Source organism: Tetranychus urticae, chromosome 2 (assembly GCF_039701765.1).
Source record: "Tetranychus urticae isolate SD_2017Ah chromosome 2, NJAU_TeUrti_SD_1.0, whole genome shotgun sequence".
In the NCBI taxonomy this organism is placed as follows: Eukaryota; Metazoa; Arthropoda; class Arachnida; order Trombidiformes; family Tetranychidae; genus Tetranychus; species Tetranychus urticae.
Window position 1 is genome coordinate 1,579,457 of NC_142959.1, and position 18,942 is coordinate 1,598,398.

General features: G+C 32.7%; 3 protein-coding genes across 3 annotated transcripts; 1 reads left to right on the top strand and 2 right to left on the bottom strand.

Annotated features, from left to right (window-relative positions):
• Nucleotides 1-237: 237 nt before the first annotated feature.
• On the bottom strand, nucleotides 238-3,418 carry LOC107363708 (uncharacterized). Its single transcript, XM_015930977.3, has 4 exons — nucleotides 3,181-3,418; nucleotides 2,272-2,421; nucleotides 2,032-2,190; nucleotides 238-1,964 (listed from the first exon to the last, which is right to left on the bottom strand). The coding sequence occupies exons 1-4, from the start codon at nucleotides 3,301-3,303 to the stop codon at nucleotides 540-542; spliced, it is 1,857 nt and encodes a 618-aa protein (XP_015786463.1). The 5' UTR covers nucleotides 3,304-3,418; the 3' UTR covers nucleotides 238-539.
• A 507-nt stretch (nucleotides 3,419-3,925) lies between these two features.
• On the bottom strand, nucleotides 3,926-5,335 carry LOC107363710 (28S rRNA (uridine-N(3))-methyltransferase). Its single transcript, XM_015930978.3, has 3 exons — nucleotides 5,183-5,335; nucleotides 4,671-5,084; nucleotides 3,926-4,564 (listed from the first exon to the last, which is right to left on the bottom strand). The coding sequence occupies exons 1-3, from the start codon at nucleotides 5,259-5,261 to the stop codon at nucleotides 3,933-3,935; spliced, it is 1,125 nt and encodes a 374-aa protein (XP_015786464.1). The 5' UTR covers nucleotides 5,262-5,335; the 3' UTR covers nucleotides 3,926-3,932.
• Nucleotides 5,336-6,228: 893 nt separating this feature from the next.
• On the top strand, nucleotides 6,229-18,676 carry LOC107363777 (tryptophan 5-hydroxylase 1-like). Its single transcript, XM_015931046.3, has 12 exons — nucleotides 6,229-6,499; nucleotides 7,989-8,435; nucleotides 8,529-8,656; nucleotides 8,770-8,879; nucleotides 8,956-9,062; nucleotides 9,691-9,758; nucleotides 10,701-10,897; nucleotides 11,789-11,920; nucleotides 12,467-12,597; nucleotides 14,236-14,331; nucleotides 15,970-16,103; nucleotides 17,656-18,676. The coding sequence occupies exons 1-12, from the start codon at nucleotides 6,395-6,397 to the stop codon at nucleotides 18,053-18,055; spliced, it is 2,055 nt and encodes a 684-aa protein (XP_015786532.1). The 5' UTR covers nucleotides 6,229-6,394; the 3' UTR covers nucleotides 18,056-18,676.
• Nucleotides 18,677-18,942: the final 266 nt, after the last annotated feature.

An 18,942-nucleotide genomic window follows, 5' to 3' on the forward strand; every position in this document is an offset into this window, starting at 1 on the left:
TAGTTATTAATTAACAGTATAATCAAAAATGCAATTTGTCGCACAATTGTTTGATTAATCAAATGTTGCATTTCTATCTACGGCTGATTAAAATTCATTCCTGTATCAATACATGTGTGTATACACATTTAAGAACTTTCAACCGCTTGAAGTTAAACCATGTAAATAGTAGATTGAATCTGGAGCAATCAAGCTCATTTTTGGTATTTTGTTATTTTAAAATTAATAAATCAAATATTTTAACAAATCAGATTTCTACTTTATTCTTTTTCACTGAAAGCGAATCGTTTTTATTTTAATGCTTCTTGATCAAGCTCTGAAAAGGGAACAATGAGCACAGGAGAGGAAGAGGGAAAGAAAACTGAATTAGGGTAAGTTCAAAAAAATCAGGGAACCAGAAAAGGTAGAGAGCAATAGAAGAGGAATTCGGAGTTGTTGCTGGGCTCAGAATGGAAAAACTCGATTAAACGAGGTTTTCACGTGAGAAAGGAATTCTTAAGGTTATTACTCAAGGGGAAAAGATGTTAAGGTTAGGACTCTTAAGACCATTGATTCGAAACATTTCGATTATCAGTGACATTCTTGGGTTTATCCTGAGGTTTGCCAGAGCTTCGGATACCTGAACCACCTCCTCGTCCACGGGAGCTGTAACCGTTGACAGAGTTGTACTTGTTGGAGCGTGGAGGGCCAGCGTTTCGATCACCTCCACCACCACGGCCGCCACCTCGACGGAATCGTCCATAGTTTGACCCATAACCACCTTGTGCAGCGTTATCATCACCTTGGTAGTGTTGTTTATCTCGACTAGGTCCTTGATTAATTCTAGTATTAGAGTTATCGTGATGGTGAGAAGCCTGATACTGAGTAAAGTTAGCCTCCGGTCCATAGCCAGACATGTTCTGAGACATATTACCAATACTCATTCCATGACTCTGGTTATTATCATTATTAGGTTGATTTTGAGTCATTTGCTCATTGGTGCCACTCGGATGAGAGGCCAAGGATTGACCGGTTAATTGTACAGGTAGGCCAAGTAATGATGGATTTGCGATGGGAACTGGTTGCACGAAAGTCCCACCAGTCATCATGGCCGTAAACCTTTGGTTAGTGAAAGTTTGAGTTGGTATAGGTTGATGTGTTGGACCAGCATTCTCATAGGTTGTAACACCTTTAGTCATGTTATTGGTCACTGATGACATTGGTGGAATACCTGTGGATGCAAATTGTGCTGCTAAGGCTTCCACACTCTGATTATTTCCATAAGGTGTCGAATATGTACCAGCTACAGGTGCCATAGCGACTACAGCAGGGTCCATATGAGGTGCATTCTCCATTTCTAAGCGAGACTCTTGCAAGAAATTGTAACTGTTAGGGGCAGCAGTGACAGTATTATTCGATACTGAACCAGGACCTCCAACATTGGATAACATCTCGTTCATACCAGGTTGGTTGGAATTAGAATTCCTAGGTTTATTCTGATGCTGAGGTTGTTGGGACTGGTGATATTTGTTACCTCCACTGATATCAGATTTAGAAGGTATTTGAGAATCACTGGGTACTGTAGGTTGGATGGGGCTAGACTCGAAGTTGGGCCTACTAATTTCCTCTACGTCTGTTACCCTAGAAATATTACCACTTTCTGCGACTTGAGGCTGCTGCTGGGGTTGACTGGTTGCAGAAGATAGACTTGATTTACTGACCGCTGATGTTCCTAGATTGATAGAGACAGACTTCTGAACGGACACGTTAAAATATCCACATTCGTTGATGGAAGTTAAAGTTTCTTTCAATTCCTTGTAAGATGTTCCTTTGAACGCATCTGATCTAACACCTTCGACCAAGGCTAAATAACGTTCTGCCGTCTTAATATGTGGTTTATTAGAAGTCTCATCAACTTTATTTTTCTCAGAGTCAATCAGTTTGCTGAATTCTTCCAGATGTTGAAGCTTCTCCTCGGTAATTTGCTGTAGCAGAAAAAAGAGAGGTTAATGCCACCATTGCACAGTGAAAATAGATGTTGATTGAACTTACAGTAGCTCCATTAGTTCCGTTCAAGAAATCATTTTTAACATCAGCATTCAGACTTCCAAGTAAATCTTGAAATTGAAAAACTAATCTTAAACGTTCTATTTCTTTAGGATCTCTAGTAGGACGTTCTTTTCTTGCTAATTTTTTCATCTGCTTAGCATGCTGTTTAAATAAAATAGAATAGAGAATTTAGTTAATTTGAAAAATTTGATGGTGACAATGGGTTGTGATGAAAATACTTACATCAGCAAAGATAGATTGGACATTTTTCTGGAATTCTCGGAAGAAGTCCAACATCTCAGTGACTTCATCATATCTTTTAACAGCTTTCTTCTGGTCTAGATTTAATTCCTTTCCGGACTTAGCCTCAGCTCTATACTGCTCCAGACGAGACTGGATTCAATTGTTATGAATAAAAGAAAGAGAAAAATGAGTTTATTAGTTAAACGTAAAATAAAATATAAAGTCCAAAAGGTTCAAATGCAATCTCAGAGGATAAGCAAGCAAAGTAAGGGTATAATTGACACCCACAGACAAAAAACATCAGTAAGCAGAAATACCAAAAGCCAGTTCTAATGTAACACCCAAAGATACTTTCAGGTTTGAGAAATACACAAAGGATCAAGGCAACACAATAACCGGCATGTTTTTACATTCTTTCTACAAGTATGAAAACCGAGCTCTGAATATAATGTTTGCTTCAAACTATGATTAGATTGGCTATAGATAAAGCTGATCATTAAGACACTCCATGTGAGCCGGAAAAAAGGCAATCAATCAAATTGTAAAACTAAAAATCCTGAAAAAAAATTATTGTCGCCTATTCTGTTCACACTCAAACTTCTTTCTGATTCTCATACTCACCAATTTTCTCAGCTATCTTTCAAGTCAGAAAACCATGTTGCCCGGTCAAGGAAGAGAAAGGAAAGAAAGAAAGAAGCAGAGAAAAGAGCCAAGAAACAGAAAGAGACAGAGACAGAGAAAGAAGATGAACACGCACTTAAATCAAGGTACAAATGAAACCTCTTGATATATGTTGAAGAAGACACTGACAAATTATTTAACTAACATGGAAGACAATGAAATTAAGCAACCGAACCAAATGAAAATGAGACATTAGTGACAATCAAGAAATAAAAAGTGTTTTCTTACCTTTCTCTTTTCTAAGTTACGGATCTTTTTATCTACCAAGAGCTGAACCTTGGAAAGAGGCTCTTGGTGAGGGTCAGATAAAGTTGATTTTTCAACTTTATTGGGGTTTGAAACAGAAGGCATGCTAAGGATGTGATAACCGAAGAAATTATGAAAAAGATAAAGAATTGGAATATATAATTAAACAAATTTGAACAATGAAATTTGAACACCACACTGGAAATCAACTCTTTATTCAATATTTCAGTACTGGAGTCAGACACAGCGACATCTAATGGCATAAAGTTGCTGGGGGAAAACAAGTTTTTTTAAACTGATTAACTAGAGTTTTGGCCTTTCAAGATGGTCAACTTGTATTGGGAGGTCACTAGATAGCCATAATTAAGCTCTCTCTATGCCCCTTTTGTATTGCCCCAGATCAAGATTAACAATCTTACAGGTTTTGTTATTTTCAACACGAATGTAGGATGATTCATCCATTAAGATTTAAGCTCACAAAGCGATATACCTTATGGGAATCTTTCAATTCAGTTGGCTTGATTACATTTAATCTACTCAATAATTGATAAACGATTTAGTGATAAATAGCCACAAAAGTATTAGCCATTGGTAAAAATTATGAAATTGTTTAAAAGTTGAGTCAATCTTTATCAGAACTCTTTTTTTTCTTCGAGAGGAACAATTGCCTTTGATTTTGTCCGTATTATCACGTTTTAAATTTTTAAATAACAATAAGTTAATGCCATTGTTATCTATGTCAAAGATTTTTTATTTGGTTTCATTAATTTAGGTCTTAAGGCGGCTAAGGAGACTAAAATGGCTTCTTCTGTTCTTATGGTATTAGATCCTTGATTCGGACATGTATTCAGATAAAATTGAAAAATATCGCGAGGGTCACCGATATTTGAATATTTGGTATCAGCATCAATAGCTGCTTCAATACCCTTTAAACCACCAAAAACAATCAAACAATGTTTAAAATTATCAGGCAGTGAATCGATTTTTTCATCCACATTATCACCTCGCTCTGATGTTCCGATAGTGAGATCGTAGCCACCATCATAAGGACATTCAGCTATAACATCCGATAAACTCGAAGCTAAGCGAACACTGTAGCCCCAATATAAACCTGCTCGATCTTTTGGTCCACTGGGAGGAATTGGTTTTCCTTTTAACTTTTTTGATGATTGATCAGTATCCAGTTCAATAGTTACTCGCAAACCAGGAGTTAACGATTCTTTGATGAAAACATCCTTCTTTAAGCCGACATTAATATAGCAACCTCCTTTGTCAGGGTGAACGCTGTTGGTGACAATCCCTTCTCTAAATCGTGATTCATCTGATTCTTTGAGGTGATGACCGGTGTCAAGTGGATTTAAAAGACCTACATAATAAAATTGCAAACGATTTTTTAGTTAGTTTGATGATCAATAATTTTTCAAAATCATATCACTGCTGACAGAATAGAAATCGGTGAAAACAAAACCAACCTGCATATTGCAAATCCTCGTGTAATGGAAATAAATGTTTTCTTAAATATTGTGGACATTCTAAATATTGTAAAACTTTAGCCATTTGTGCTAAACATCTTCTCCTATTATCACGCCTCAAGGCTTCGTCATTCAAACTTTCTGGAATAGCATATTCATCATAGATTACAATTTCATCACAATTGAATATGACACAGGCTCGTGCAATCTGACCTATCAGATAAGACCTTAGCTCGGGCGATTGAGCGTTATTCAATATTGAACCAGGAACGGCAACGCTAATTGTATAATGGATTCCTTCTGATTCTTCTTTCTTCTTGTTATCCTCTTCAACCTTTTTCTTTTCCTCCTCTTTCACCTGTTTCAAAGCTTTCTTGTCCTCTTTTTCCTTCTTCCACTTCTGCTTTTGACGTCCTAGAAAATTATTAAAAAATAAAATTGGTAAAAATTAACAAAACGAAAGATAATCAATCATCAAGATAAAATATTGCATTAAGTTAAAAAAAACTTACTAAGCTCCCGCCAGTCGACTTTTAATTGTGGTACCAAGGATGTGGTTGATTTAGTTTCATTATTTTTAACTTTCCCCATCTAAAGGTGAATATTGATGACAATTAATAACAATATAAAATAATTGCGTCCACAAAAAACATTTAATTATCACAGAAAAATGTAAACAATTTGCAACATGCCTTCCACAGCTGATCTAAAAAGCATTTTTGTAGTGGCGCTAAACTCAAACTTGAAACCCTAAATAAAGAAACAAATGAAAACTTTTCCATTCATAGTTTATAAATTTTATCAATAAATCTATTAATAAATTGTTAAATTAATAAATTAACATTCTTTACCCATAAAAGATAGTGAGATTTAAAAAATCTTACAGAAATAATTCACAGCAAAGCATAAATTAGACAAAAAGCAATCTTAAAGCAACTTGAAATAAGTAAACCAGAATTGAAATGAATCGCACAATTTGTTAATAGAGAAAATTTTTTAAATCAAGACGAGAAGACAATTTAATAAAAGCAATGAACAGATTGTAAGTGTTTGCATTAAATAAATCGGGTTCTAGGTGATGTTATGAGAGACTTTCATCATTTAAGTAAATCATGTATCATGATAGATCTAACAAATCAAGTTTGATGACATGAGTTCAACAGTATTCAAGAGTCTAAGTAACAAGCCTTAAATAAAATCCATTAGTTCATTTTTCAAATCAATTGTGTCTCAATTTTCCATGTAAATGATCCATGTGAATGGAATGAGAGAAAAATCAAACTCTTTTTTACGACAATCAGTGATCTTTAACCGAACGGCGAAATATTTCAGCTTTGTGAATTCATAGAAACAGAGTGACAGTTATTTAATTACTGCTCATCAACTTTTGACTGAAATGAATTGTTGGAACAGAATCAATCTCTCAATGAAATGAAACTATAAATCCTAAAATGATAAAATGTTAATAATGAAGATGACTTTTTTTGATCAAGAGTTGCGCATTAACCCTAACCCAAAGTGAAATGTTCAACTTGCCTGTGCCCATAGTGTATAGCTCAACCCAAAGTTGCATCGTCCTTCCTTCACCGAACAAATTATCGCCACAACAAACTTATCCCTTTAAATTGTTTAATCTTGTTGAGTAACTGGTAATAGTTTCAAAATAACTAATTGATCAACAGAAAAGTGTTAACTGTGAGATTTGCCATCAAAATCAAGGAAGAATGAACAATTTACGACGCTATAGATTCCAAACTCGACGATGCTGTTCAACTCCAGCAGTTGCCAGTTTACCTGACTTCTCAGACTCTTATCTAGAAGATTTAAAGGTGAGTAAAATATTAACTTAATTAAATCAACTAAACAGTACTCAGAGGACAAGATTAGTTCAAGTCAAATCCAATTAGGCCAATCACCAACAGCAAGATGTTTACAATGCATTTAATCAGCAAATTAACTGCCAGTCAATGTGTTTTACAGACAAACTTGTTTAACCATTTCTCAAGCCACCAAAATTGAAAAATTAAAAGAAAAGTTGATTAAATCGTAATTCTCATATTCATCGCCACATGTAATCATGAAAGAGCCACATAATTGAGTAAATTGCGTGCCAATGTAAAACTAAAAGGAAAGAGAAAAAAAAATCAAATTAATTTCCGCTTCTTCCAATTCACTTAAGATTCAAAGACTATCGTTTGATTTCAGTTTTCTAAGTTTTCTGATGATATTGTTACTTTTTTTCCTAATCAAGATTATCTAAATGAATGAGTCTTGGATTAATTTATGTATTATTTAACAGTCGTTAATGTGATCTTTTTTTAAATAATATTATGCTGAATGAGAGGCGATTATGAAGTGCAGGTACAGTTGGAAGTGTTATTAATATGAACAATCTATGTTGACAATCTTGAGACAAAACTCAGTGAAGCATAGATTGAAAGTTAACTTCATCATCATCTTGAATCATCATCCGCCTATCAACAGGTTTAACCTTTACAAGAAGATTGAAGTCGAAGTTGAATGAGAAGACGAAGATGATGAGGAAGACGAACAAAGAGAGATGAAAATGATGAGTAAAAGTAACCTGTTAATGTTTTGCTTCATATAAAAGTTTCCTTTTCCTTGGCTTTAAATGATGCTAATAATATTCCAACTGATAAAACGAAACAGCCCAATGATTCCTTCTTATCACCACAGAAACCTCCACAATTCACTTTCCATCAAAGAATCATCATCATCCATTAAACCCTCTTTCTCCTCCTCTTCTTACCTCATCTTCCCTCCTTCCAGTTAACTCCTCACTGTACTCCCAGTTAACCGAATTATCAGAATACTTGAGACACAATCTGTGAAAGTGAATGAAAGAGTGAGAGGGAAAAAAATCACTTCTTCACTTCGATCGATTTCTTAGCTGACAGCCCAACGACATCATTATCAACTTACCTTTAGTTGAGCCACTATTACTGATGATGATGATGATTATGACGATGAGAATGAAAATGAGGATGATAAAAACAGCCAAAAAGGTTCAGACCAAAACTAAAAGTTTGACGTTGCCTTAACAAAACAAAAACTCCTGAAAAACACCATTAACATATCGACCTAGTATATTATACATTCTGTAGTTGACCATTAAAAGTATATTCATTGCTCCAAGAGAAAGGGAAGAAACAGAGTTTCCTTTTGTTGCTTGTAATTGAATTGGCCATCACCTTCCTTAATCCTGAGTTTGTTTTTGATGACATTTAGATGAACCTTTATATTTCACGTTATCCTGGGACAATATTTTTTCAGCAAATTGTGATACGCTTTTTACAGAAAAAAATCTTCATCGAGAAAGACGAACGACTAAAGGAGTTAAATGAAGAGATTGGTGGTGATCGATCAACATCACCTTGTCCCCCTCTTACTAGCAGTACTTTGCCACCACAGCCACCACAGCCACCACAGCCACCAACGCAGGTCACTGTTGCTGATAAACAAAAGACAAGTGATGAACTTGGTACAGAAACTATCACTGAAACAGAGAAGAATAAGGCCAATTGTGATGTTATTGATCAGAATGGTGAGATTGGAAAAAAATTGCTACAAAATATGGAAAGAGAAAAAGAAATTGGATGTGAAGGTGCATTGGTCGAGAAAAAAGTGGATTCAAATGAAATTGAATCAACTCATTGTCAGGCAAATATTGTTGGTTCCAATGCAATGGTTTTTTCACTTCACAACCAAGTTGGTGGACTGGTTCGCGCTCTGCGGGTTTTCCAGGTAAGAGGTTTTGAATAAAATTTTCCATCACTTTGAACTAGTTATTGAAGTTGAGGCTTATTGAAATTTGGCCAATTGATTGTATTTCCGAAGGAATTGGGCATCAATGTTCACCATATCGAATCCAGAAAGTCACGACGTCGAGAATCAGAGTATGAAATCTTTGTTAACATTGATTGTGATGATTCTCAACGGATGAATGAGCTTCTTCACCATTTGAGGTAAAAAATTTATATCAACTTTGAAAATGATATTCAACACTGTCCTTGTTTCCGTTGTAACTTTGAATTTTAAATCTGTTTATTTTGCATTTACTGACCATCTTTTACTAAAGACATGAAGTTGATTGCTGTACTTATGAAGAGTTTGAAAGGTCCAAACATCGGGCTGTTACTCGCAGCAAAAGTAAATCACGATTGTTGTCACAGGCTTCCATAGACAATGGTAAATGCGTCAAAAAATTTATCTTTTTCTATATTTCTGTTGCATCGCCATTTCTGACCATCTCTTTTCCGTTTAGAAATTCTTCAAGATGGAATGCCTTGGTTTCCTAAAAGAATATCAGAACTAGATTATTCGTCAAATCGAGTTCTCATGTATGGATCCGAATTGGATGCAGACCATCCGGTGAGTTGTCTTTATCTCCAAACTGAATAGAGTACATAACATTCATTAGAAAAGAGCCAAATTGCAAAAAGAAAGAGACAAAAAATACTCACATTGAAATGATTACGTTGAACAAAATTAGAGTATAGTTTAGCTGTTGAAACAATTAAAAATAACATTTGAAACTTGATTTTTAATCATTAACTTTCAACAAATTGAAACTCTCAAAGATCCAGAAGATTTACAAAAAGAAAGTTGAATTTAAAAAGCTGGCGCCATTATGTCTGTTAACAGTTAAAACAAAGAGTTAAGCTTAACGGACAATGTTAGCTTTAAGCTCTGTTACTGTAGTAGTTGTCTTAATGTCTAGACATTGGGATTATTTTTTTAATTTTTGTAAAAATCTAGTTGAATACCTTGAATAACAATATTTTACATCTAAAAAAATCAAACTAACAGCTTCAATAAAAGAAAATAAAATAGTGAGTGATCAAATTGGTCTCCAATAATTGTTATAAACTGTTGCTCATTTTCTGGTTTGTTTATTTCATCGATATTTTCCTTTGAAATTGATACTATCCTTTGATTACATTTGTGTTTTTCTTTATTTCTTCCAAATTGCCTAAATGGATAATCTTTCAATCTAAAGGGTTTCAAAGATCCGGTTTATCGTGAAAGGAGGAAATATTTTGCTGATGTTGCTTTCAGCTATAAACAGTATGTAGCCTCATCAAGTTATTATTTATTACACCGATTGTGGATTGTGTTGTGAACAAAGGCATTGATAATAGCAAGGTTTAAAGCCACTTTGAGACAAGAATTATTACCAATCCTGATACAGATGTTTTTCCACTCCTTATTAAACCTGTGAATATGCTTGGTTGCGCTCTTTGATTGACAACAATTGATGATTTTTTATGTTGGAACAAGAGAATCACAGGTTACACACCTAGTGTTAAAATAGATTGGTGTATTCGTTAATTGCGATGAAATCTTTTCTCTAAATTTAAAGTTGGAAAAATCCACCTTTCCATTATAATTGAAGTCTTTTAGGAGAACTCGAAGATGATATTCATTTAATCGGTATTTTATTTTTTTCTGTTAAGTGTAGAGCCAAGATAACTACCATTTCCTGACGATGATACAATTTAACCAATTACCACAAGGATTCATGAACAGTAGTTATGGTTACGACAGGAGAGACAGAAAGGAAATTGGAGTAAAAATAGTTTAACTTAAGTTGAGAATAAAAGTGATTGTGTTAAGATTAGGAAATGAAAATATTCTGATCAAGTTGATGAAAGTGAATCGACACATTTGAAAGTGTATTATATGCATATTAGCTATATGACGTCTTGAGAAAAGGTGAATTCCAAGAGTAGATTCCAAACTTTCTATGCAATTCTAATTGACATGAATTGTATAAGTAGAGAGTGATGCTTTATACCAATGAATAAGATCTTATGCTAATGATCATCACAGAACTGCAGCTATGAGCAATCTTATTATAATAGTAAACAATAGTTGTAAGAATAGAATCATTTGAGTGTAATTTCATCTCAAATCAAACTGAAAAAGTCTAAAACACGACACAATCCACAAATTGCGTTTACCAAAATTATGAGCAAAAATATAATCAAGAATCTTCTCTCTTTTCAGCGGTGATCCTGTCCCTCGAGTTGAATATACAACAATTGAAATTAAAACATGGGGAATTATTTTTGAAGAATTAACCAAACTCTACTCTAAACATGCTTGCAAAGAGTTCAACAAAAATTTGTCTCTTCTCATCAGATACTGTGGCTATCGAAAGGACAATATACCACAATTGGAGGATATATCACAGTTTCTTAAGAGTAAGTTTCTCCGTTCGATTGAGCAACTAAACACGAGAAGCTAAATGTGTGTTGAACACACGCTAATAGAGTTTCAAACAGGATTTGTCGCTATTAGGGATGACAGAAAATATTGAAGAATTTCTCGGAAGATCGATCCTGGAAAAATGTGATTCGAGCTGGAATCAATCTATTAAACTTTCGACCTGAATGAACTTTTAATGCTACAGTGATGTGCCAGAAAATTGGAATAATTTTTCAATGGAAAAGGGTTAAATTGATTTGGATCTCCCCAAATTTCATTTCAATTTTTTTGTGAATTCGATTTAATAGTTTTTCATGAATTTCAATTTAAAAGCTCTAGTATTCAGCTTACAATGAAAATTTTAAGCTTAATCAATCTATTAAACAAGATTGAGATTCATGGACTAACGTAATTAAGTACCCACGAATAGTGAGAATAAGCTGATTCTGTCTATTCCCATTATCTGACGGATCACGGTTGCACATGAGAAAAGATTGAATTACCTAAAAAGTCAATAAATCGATTATTTTGGCCTTCACTTAATCATTTGAGCCAATAGTTTCAAAGAAATTTCTCCACATTCGGGACTTATCTCTCAAGATCTTCCCATTCCCGTCCCATCTTGGGCTCGATCTTTTTAATTACGACTTAGGAATTGAGATTCTCGATCAAAAAGTTACATAAAAATGGATTCTTTGAATTCGATTGAAGTGTTGCCATCTGGTGAGACTACATTACACAACAAATATTTTTGTATTGTCTTCTTTTTATTCAACTTGCCAATTTGCATTTGATTATTTCGCTGCAAATGCAGGCTTTATTATTATCTCTTTCACTTTTCAATTGCACACAATCTAACTAATTTTCAAACTTTCGCTTGATTACAGATCGCACTGGATTTACGTTAAGACCGGTTGCTGGCTATTTATCTGCGCGAGATTTTCTTGCTGGATTAGCATTCAGAGTATTCCACTGTACCCAATACATAAGACATTCAAGTGATCCATTTTACACTCCAGGTAACTCTAAAGTGAATGGTTACACAGCAAACCAATTCATATATTGATCGATTAATGTCACAGTCAATCTGGTTATTTAATCCTGGATCAAATAAATGCATACAATATCAATCCAAGTCAGACCATTTAGACATGAATTAACCAGAAAGTTTGGAAATAGTATCACGCAGTATTAATACCAACTACTTACGACAGCAACAACAAAAATCAAACAATCAAGTAATACATTACCAAACCATAAACTAAGCTCTAATCAAACACTGACTGCATAATTAAGCAAAGCAGTGTCACAGTTTTACCTCGACTGTCAGACAATATTCACAACAAGCCCAGAAACCCAGAAAAATCATTCAATATTTAAACGCCTCAAATTTCGAGTATTAAAATTTCAGATAGTCTGCAACCTCACCATGTTTAGCTAATAAATCTTATCCAAATAGATGTGCATCATTAATCGTATCATTATTTACTCAAAACTACCAACATTCATGTAAATTTTTAGCCAAACGCAAAAAGAAACTAATTTACTGTAATTTTTAATTTCAGAACCAGACTGTTGCCATGAAATCCTTGGACATTGTCCATTACTAGCAGATGAAAGTTTTGCTCAATTTTCACAAGAGATTGGACTAGCCTCATTGGGAGCCAGTGATGAAGAAGTTGAAAAGCTGGCTACGGTAAAAAAATATCATCATCCTCCTCTTCACCCTGGTTAACTGTCAACTTTTTACATTTATCAAGCAAGCCTTTTTCATCATTATTATCTTCACTCTTTCACCCTCTGCATCTTGACTTTCCACCTTCTTATATCTTATATAAGATACTTCATCTTCATTTTCATCTTCCTCCCAGAGTCAGGGAGAACGTCTAACTTACTGTTAAATGGTTATACTTTTTTGTAGGCTTATTCTCGTTGACATTACTGGTCAATATCTCTGATTAAGTAAAGTCAAGTTGAGTGAAAAAGGAAACGAAGAAAAAGGCTAAATTCACTTTTTCTTCGTCTATTGTTGAGGCTGTTATTTGCGTGACCAAATAGCTGGTCATTTTTGTTTCTCGTTGACAAATTGATGATATAATTTACATTTCAAGCCAACCTTAATCATAAGGATCAGATTATGTAATTTAAAACAAAACACAGAAGAAACCATTTTTCTTGATCTTATTGAACCCATTTATAACCAAATGTCCAAGTAATCCATTTCCAACAATTTACTTCAATCAATTTTTTCCTTTCCAACTCATAACTAGTTTTCAATCCCAACTTCCAAGCCTCAATCAGTTTCCCTTTGATTTGAGTCTTTTTTTGTAATCAAAATTTTTAATTGCAAAAAAAGCTCCAAATTTAACCTTTCGATGATCAACAACAGCTATACAAAAACTATTAACTAAAGGAAACTTACAAATGTTAATTAATGGTTGTTTATCAATTGAGATTTGACTTTTTCAAAATTAATTTCACATTATTCTTAATTAAAGTCTTGCTTGATGAAATGTCCATTTACATATCAATCTATTAATCATTTGAAATTAATCAATTCCGATGGTTAACAGAGATCAATCAAACACTGAAACACCCCAATAACAATGGAAACTTGCCCAAAAACCCTTTTCTCTGATCAAATCATCATGAAACTTCATTATTATCAATATTAATGATTACCAAGATAGATCAAGAAACTAATTTACAAACATGTTTTCTTGATAATTGTGCTTAATTGAACGAGAATCACAACCTTTTGGTTAGCCCTTAAGATCCAATCTATTTATAGTCTTAATTCAGCCAAAAAATCAAATGATAACTACTTTTTTATTGCTAACAATGACAATGATTATAATCATTTTGATAGATTAATCAAGTGAGAAGGAAAATATTCTCATTTTTTGACAAATAAATCTTTATATTTATTATTCATTAATATCATAATAAAATGAGAGTAAAAAAATAACCTCAACAATTTGATGATAACCATAATATAATAGACGAAATAAGTTATCAAGAAACAAAATAAATGTTTCTTTATGATTGAATTGACTCAGCAGACATGATGATTCTGATCTCAAAATAACATTTAAAAGGCAAAATTGAATCGAGTTAAATTATCGATTCATTTTTTTCTCCAATATTTTAAACCAAATGTTTACCAAACTCACCAACAATTAATGTATTTTTTAATGTGAATCAGTTTAATATCCGAATCGTTCAACTATGAATTTGAATTATACTTTGTATCAACTTGAAAGAAAAGTTGATTCTGTTTTTCATAACATTCAGAACTGTTACTAATATCATATCTTTTCTTTCCCTTTTCTAGTGTTACTTTTTCACCATTGAATTTGGCCTCTGTAAACAGGATAATGAACTTAAAGTCTATGGAGCTGGTCTGTTATCATCTGCTGCTGAACTCAAGGTAAAGGATCAGGAGGAAAGTGGATGAATCCAGTCTAGGAATGCTTTGTAATCATGTGTTGATTAGCCATTTAAATTGATGACAATGTATTGATCGATGATTACTGTTAGTCTTTCTTTCAATTTAGTTGAGCAAGAAAATCTCAATTGATTACAGTTTGCTTTTTCAATTCTCTTATTTGTTCATCTACTTAGGAACAAATTAATGCAAAGAAAAAGTAAATTGATGCAAAAATGATCATCTTTTAATGAACATCATGTTGAAGGTCAGGGTTATCATTGGGTACGCATGATTGTCTACCAATTTTAATCAATCCTCATTCCTATCCATTTGATCATTTGTTGTGTCTTGTTTTTTGCCTTTTTTTCATCAAAGAAACAAAACAAATTTATTGAACAAAAAGAAACTCAATAATCATGAAATGTTGAAATAAGAAATAGCTTTTACTGTCTCCACCGAAAACTAATAACAGTGGAAACAATTTGATATTTATCAAAACATCAACAAAAAGTAAATATCAAATGTAGCTATTTGACTTTTTTTACTGTTCATTATTTTCGCTTCGTTTTTCATTTGATTTCTTTGGATTAGTTTCAACAAAGTTTAATCAAAGCTTATTCAGTCAAAATTATCATTATTTTCATCATTAATTTGTGGGAAAATCCAATAATGTAATCTTGAAACGCTAATCCTGTTAGTTTTTGATTGGATTTTGAGCAACTCTTCTCGATATTAACCAAAGATGATTTTTTTCATTTTAATGAATGTGTTTTTTCTAGAAAGAACGAAATGATTAGATATTTTGTTTGAAATTTTGTTGTTTCGTTGAACATTTTGGTTTCTGTTTTCCATTCTCAGGTTACTGTGAAATTGTCAGCAATTTTACTGCTTAGGATTGGGAGGATTTCCTCGCTGAATTGGATATTTTCACTTAATTACTAATTTCTTTCAATAGTCGATGGTTTCTTTCACTTATTCCAATAATTCTGAAAACCCTTTCATGAAACTTTGAACCAAATTCAAATCTTGCTCACAACTCAACCAAACTGAATATTGAATCGATTTGAAGACTAATCCAACTCATTCTAGAAATTGTTTCAATCCAAACTGATTGTTGTTATTAAACGATCAAACTAGGCAAAGATTTCAATGTAAGGTAACCTTTTCTGAATCTTCCAGTCTTTTAAAGGCATTTCAGCTATTTTTAGTTTTTGACAATTTTCAAGGGAAGCTGTTGCTTTCAATTGCTTCCTGATTTTCAATCTGGAAAAAAATATCAACTCTTCCGACTTTTTTTAAAATTTGTTTGATTAAAAGTTCTAGGATTAATTTTCGATCAATTTTTCACTGTTCTTTCAAATCCAGTAATCATAAGAGATACAAAATTACGATTAAAATCACTTGAAGATGACTTGATATAATTTTGATCTCAATTCAATCCACCGAGATTTGTGTTCTTCATCTTAAAAATATTGACAATTATTCAATTATCAAAATGAATAATTTTTCTCATAACTTCACATGACAACAAAGCATTTCCTCAACTAATCTTACATCTTTGTATTTTAATTATTTTTCATTTTTTTCTCAAATTTTCATTTCAATGGGAACCCTAAACAATAAACTACAAAAACACAGCATTCAGTTTCTGAGGCAGCTTGTGTACTTCCTTTTGATCCAGCTATAACTTGTCAACAGACTCCCATGATTACAACCTTTCAACAAGCCTATTTTTATACAGATTCATTCGAGGAAGCCAAGGAACAAATGAGGTGAGTCTACCATTCCGATTGTTACAATGTTTCCACTCACACCAAGTCACAAAAAAAAGGTTGACAGTCAACAAATTACAATGCTTTATCGTCTCAGTAGTTCAATCATTTGTCGAAACCCTGCAAAAATTGAAAACAACAACAAAAAGCAACTCATCAATGTGAAATTGAAATTTTGTCTCATCAATAAAAAGTTGAAAATCAAAACAAACCTTCAACAGTCAGACCATTCAAACTCCTGTTGATCTAATTATCTAATTCTCTAAACACTTTTAGATAATATTTTCAACGCAATTCTCGAGTCTCCAAAAAGTCTAACTCGAGAAAATTTTGATCGAAGCATGAATTGAAAAATTTTCAAATCAACTTTACATTGATAATCCATTTGTTGATAAAACTAGTCAATTAATTTCAGGCGCATGAGAAAAAGCTCAGAAACAAGAGTTTTACTTGCAGTTCTACTAATCATACCTCACTTCATTTCCATTTATCATGGGCTTAAGGCTGAAATGGATTGATAATGAAAGACAAAAGTCATTAAATTGAACCCTTTCACTCCTTTCCTGCTATAAATAAATCTATTGACAGTCGAGATCATTTTGTCGCCATTGAATGTTCATGTTCTCATTAGATTATTTGTTTTCGAGTTTTTTCTCTCTCTTTTCGATTAAACAAATGAGTTGAAGAAAAAAATTATCAATCTGGAAACATGATATTCTCGAAAGGTAATAATGATAAAATAGGAACCAATTGAACCCACTTTTCAATTTAACCGGAAATTAACTTCACTCTCTTGTTCTTCATTTTTTTCATTCTGCTTTAATCAAGTTATCATTTCCTTCCTTTTTCAAGTCTAGTTTTTTGTTCAACCTTTCAACATGTTAAACCAAATATACAAACTTTTTCAAAGTTGAACATTTAAACATTTCTAAGTTTACTAAATATCAATTGGCTTTCACTGTCCTTTAATCAGATGTCACAAAACGATTCATTTAAAATACTTTTTGCAAAAACAAATGTCAATCATGAAAGAAGAGCGAAAGGAAAATTAAATGTAAAAACAAAAGGGTTTTCCTTTCGAGGTTTGAGTGATGTTCAGATTGAAAGTAAAGGAAAAAAAATCTTTTGAATTTAAAATATTCCTGAAATGGTGACTGAATTGGAAAAACAAATTTGCAGGAAAAATATGTTACAAAAAGGTAGAGAAGAGAGGTTATCCAAGAAGAAACGGAAATGCATAAAAAGCAATATTATCTGAGAAACATTTTGTTCAATGAAACCTTGAAATAGGAAATAGGCTTGAAACTGTGTATTATTTGCATTCACCAATAAAGGTATTCATTTATGTTTGTCATTTCGTTTCCTTAAAGATTGTTATTTGTATTCTTGCCGATCAAACATCATTTCTTATCCTACATTTTCATACGTTTTTCATTGTTTTTTTAAAACCTTTTTTTCCCCAACATTTTACTTCTTCTTTTTTTTTGGTTAAACTAACATTTTTCTTTTTCTTTTTTCTCCTTCATGATTATTCCTGGCCCTTTACCTGAAGAGATTTTGCTGCTACCATTAAACGTCCATTTGGAGTTCGTTACAATCCATACACTCAATCAGTTGAAATTCTGAGCAACACTCGAAAGATAATGTCTCTGGTTTCCGAGTTGAAAGGTGATCTTTGTATTGTTACCAATGCGTTGAAAAAGATTAAGGAGAAAGAGCAAGAGACTGAAGGTGATTCCAATGAGAATCAGTCGACCAGCAGCAACAATGATAATTGTGAAAACAAATTAAACAACAATGTTGGTCAAATAAATCATGTTGATGGTTCTGGTGATGATGATGGTAACTCATTGGTTTCAGCAAATATCGCTTCAGCAATAACAAACGATATAACAGCTCAGATTATTGATGCATCAACAGCCATTGCTGATTGTACCATTGGTAGGAATTGATGATGATTCTGGCCATGACAGGGAAAAGCGAAACAAGAAGGAAAAAAATCAAATGAAAGAAACCATCAAATCCATTGTTATTCATAACAGTTTGCAAGATGAAATTCAATATTCAAAGGTTACCAATTATAATCGATATTGAGGAACCAGTCGAGAGCCAAAAGTGTAAAGTTATCACAAATTTTGTCGTTTGTCATTAATTTTCAACAATAATTTTAAGCTTTGATTTCGTGATAACTGTCAATTTGTTTTCTTCTCATGTTTGTTGTTCAATGAAATGTTATTTGAAGATATTTTTTCCAATGTAAAATTTTCTCTGTAAAACAAAAGTATGAAAATTTCTTGAACCTTTTCTTTTTAATTATTATTCTGATTGTTATTGTTATTAATGTGCAATTTAATGCAAAAGCTTAATGTGACTGTTGCAATTGAATCTTGGTATTGAACTTTTTTTTCTGTTAACTAAAAGACCAACAAATGGCACAATGTAATAGCTTCAATTTATCTGTCGTTTTTGCCTCTTTTTTTGGGTTACACCAAATGTTATTTTAAAAGTTATTTAATTCAGTGAATTGAAATAAATAAGTGAAAATTGTTTCAAAATAAATGAAAGGTGATAAATGGGAAGCTTTTATTTCTCATTTAAACTCTATTTCAGTTTAATCAAGACTTGAAGAAACACCCGAAACAAAACCAATAAAAAATATGAAAACAAACAATGTTTCCCTTTTATTTACAGTTTGCTGTCAGAGTGAAAATGTTCATCTGCTCCATGCGATCGTTAATTGTTTAAATTATCATTTTAATCAAACTTTTACCAGAAATCTAAAAACCTTTGAAATTCTATTTTTCAAACATTCTCAGGGTTTGAAATTTCTAATTTCTTG

Bases quoted from the DNA above. Each gene is read 5' to 3' on its own strand.
- LOC107363710 (XM_015930978.3), bottom strand. From the start codon at position 5,261: ATGGGGAAAGTTAAAAATAATGAAACTAAATCAACCACATCCTTGGTA. The intron at 5,085-5,182 runs GTAAGTTTTTTT...ATAATTTTCTAG, and splicing joins AGTCGACTGGCGGGAGCTTA to GACGTCAAAAGCAGAAGTGG. The intron at 4,565-4,670 runs GTTGGTTTTGTT...TTTATTATGTAG, and splicing joins CGAGGATTTGCAATATGCAG to GTCTTTTAAATCCACTTGAC.
- LOC107363777 (XM_015931046.3), top strand. From the start codon at position 6,395: ATGAACAATTTACGACGCTATAGATTCCAAACTCGACGATGCTGTTCA. The intron at 9,759-10,700 runs GTATGTAGCCTC...CTCTCTTTTCAG, and splicing joins GTTGCTTTCAGCTATAAACA to CGGTGATCCTGTCCCTCGAG. The intron at 10,898-11,788 runs GTAAGTTTCTCC...GCTTGATTACAG, and splicing joins TATATCACAGTTTCTTAAGA to ATCGCACTGGATTTACGTTA.
- LOC107363708 (XM_015930977.3), bottom strand. From the start codon at position 3,303: ATGCCTTCTGTTTCAAACCCCAATAAAGTTGAAAAATCAACTTTATCT. The intron at 2,191-2,271 runs GTAAGTATTTTC...TTATTTAAACAG, and splicing joins TCCAATCTATCTTTGCTGAT to CATGCTAAGCAGATGAAAAA. The intron at 1,965-2,031 runs GTAAGTTCAATC...TTTCTGCTACAG, and splicing joins ACGGAACTAATGGAGCTACT to CAAATTACCGAGGAGAAGCT.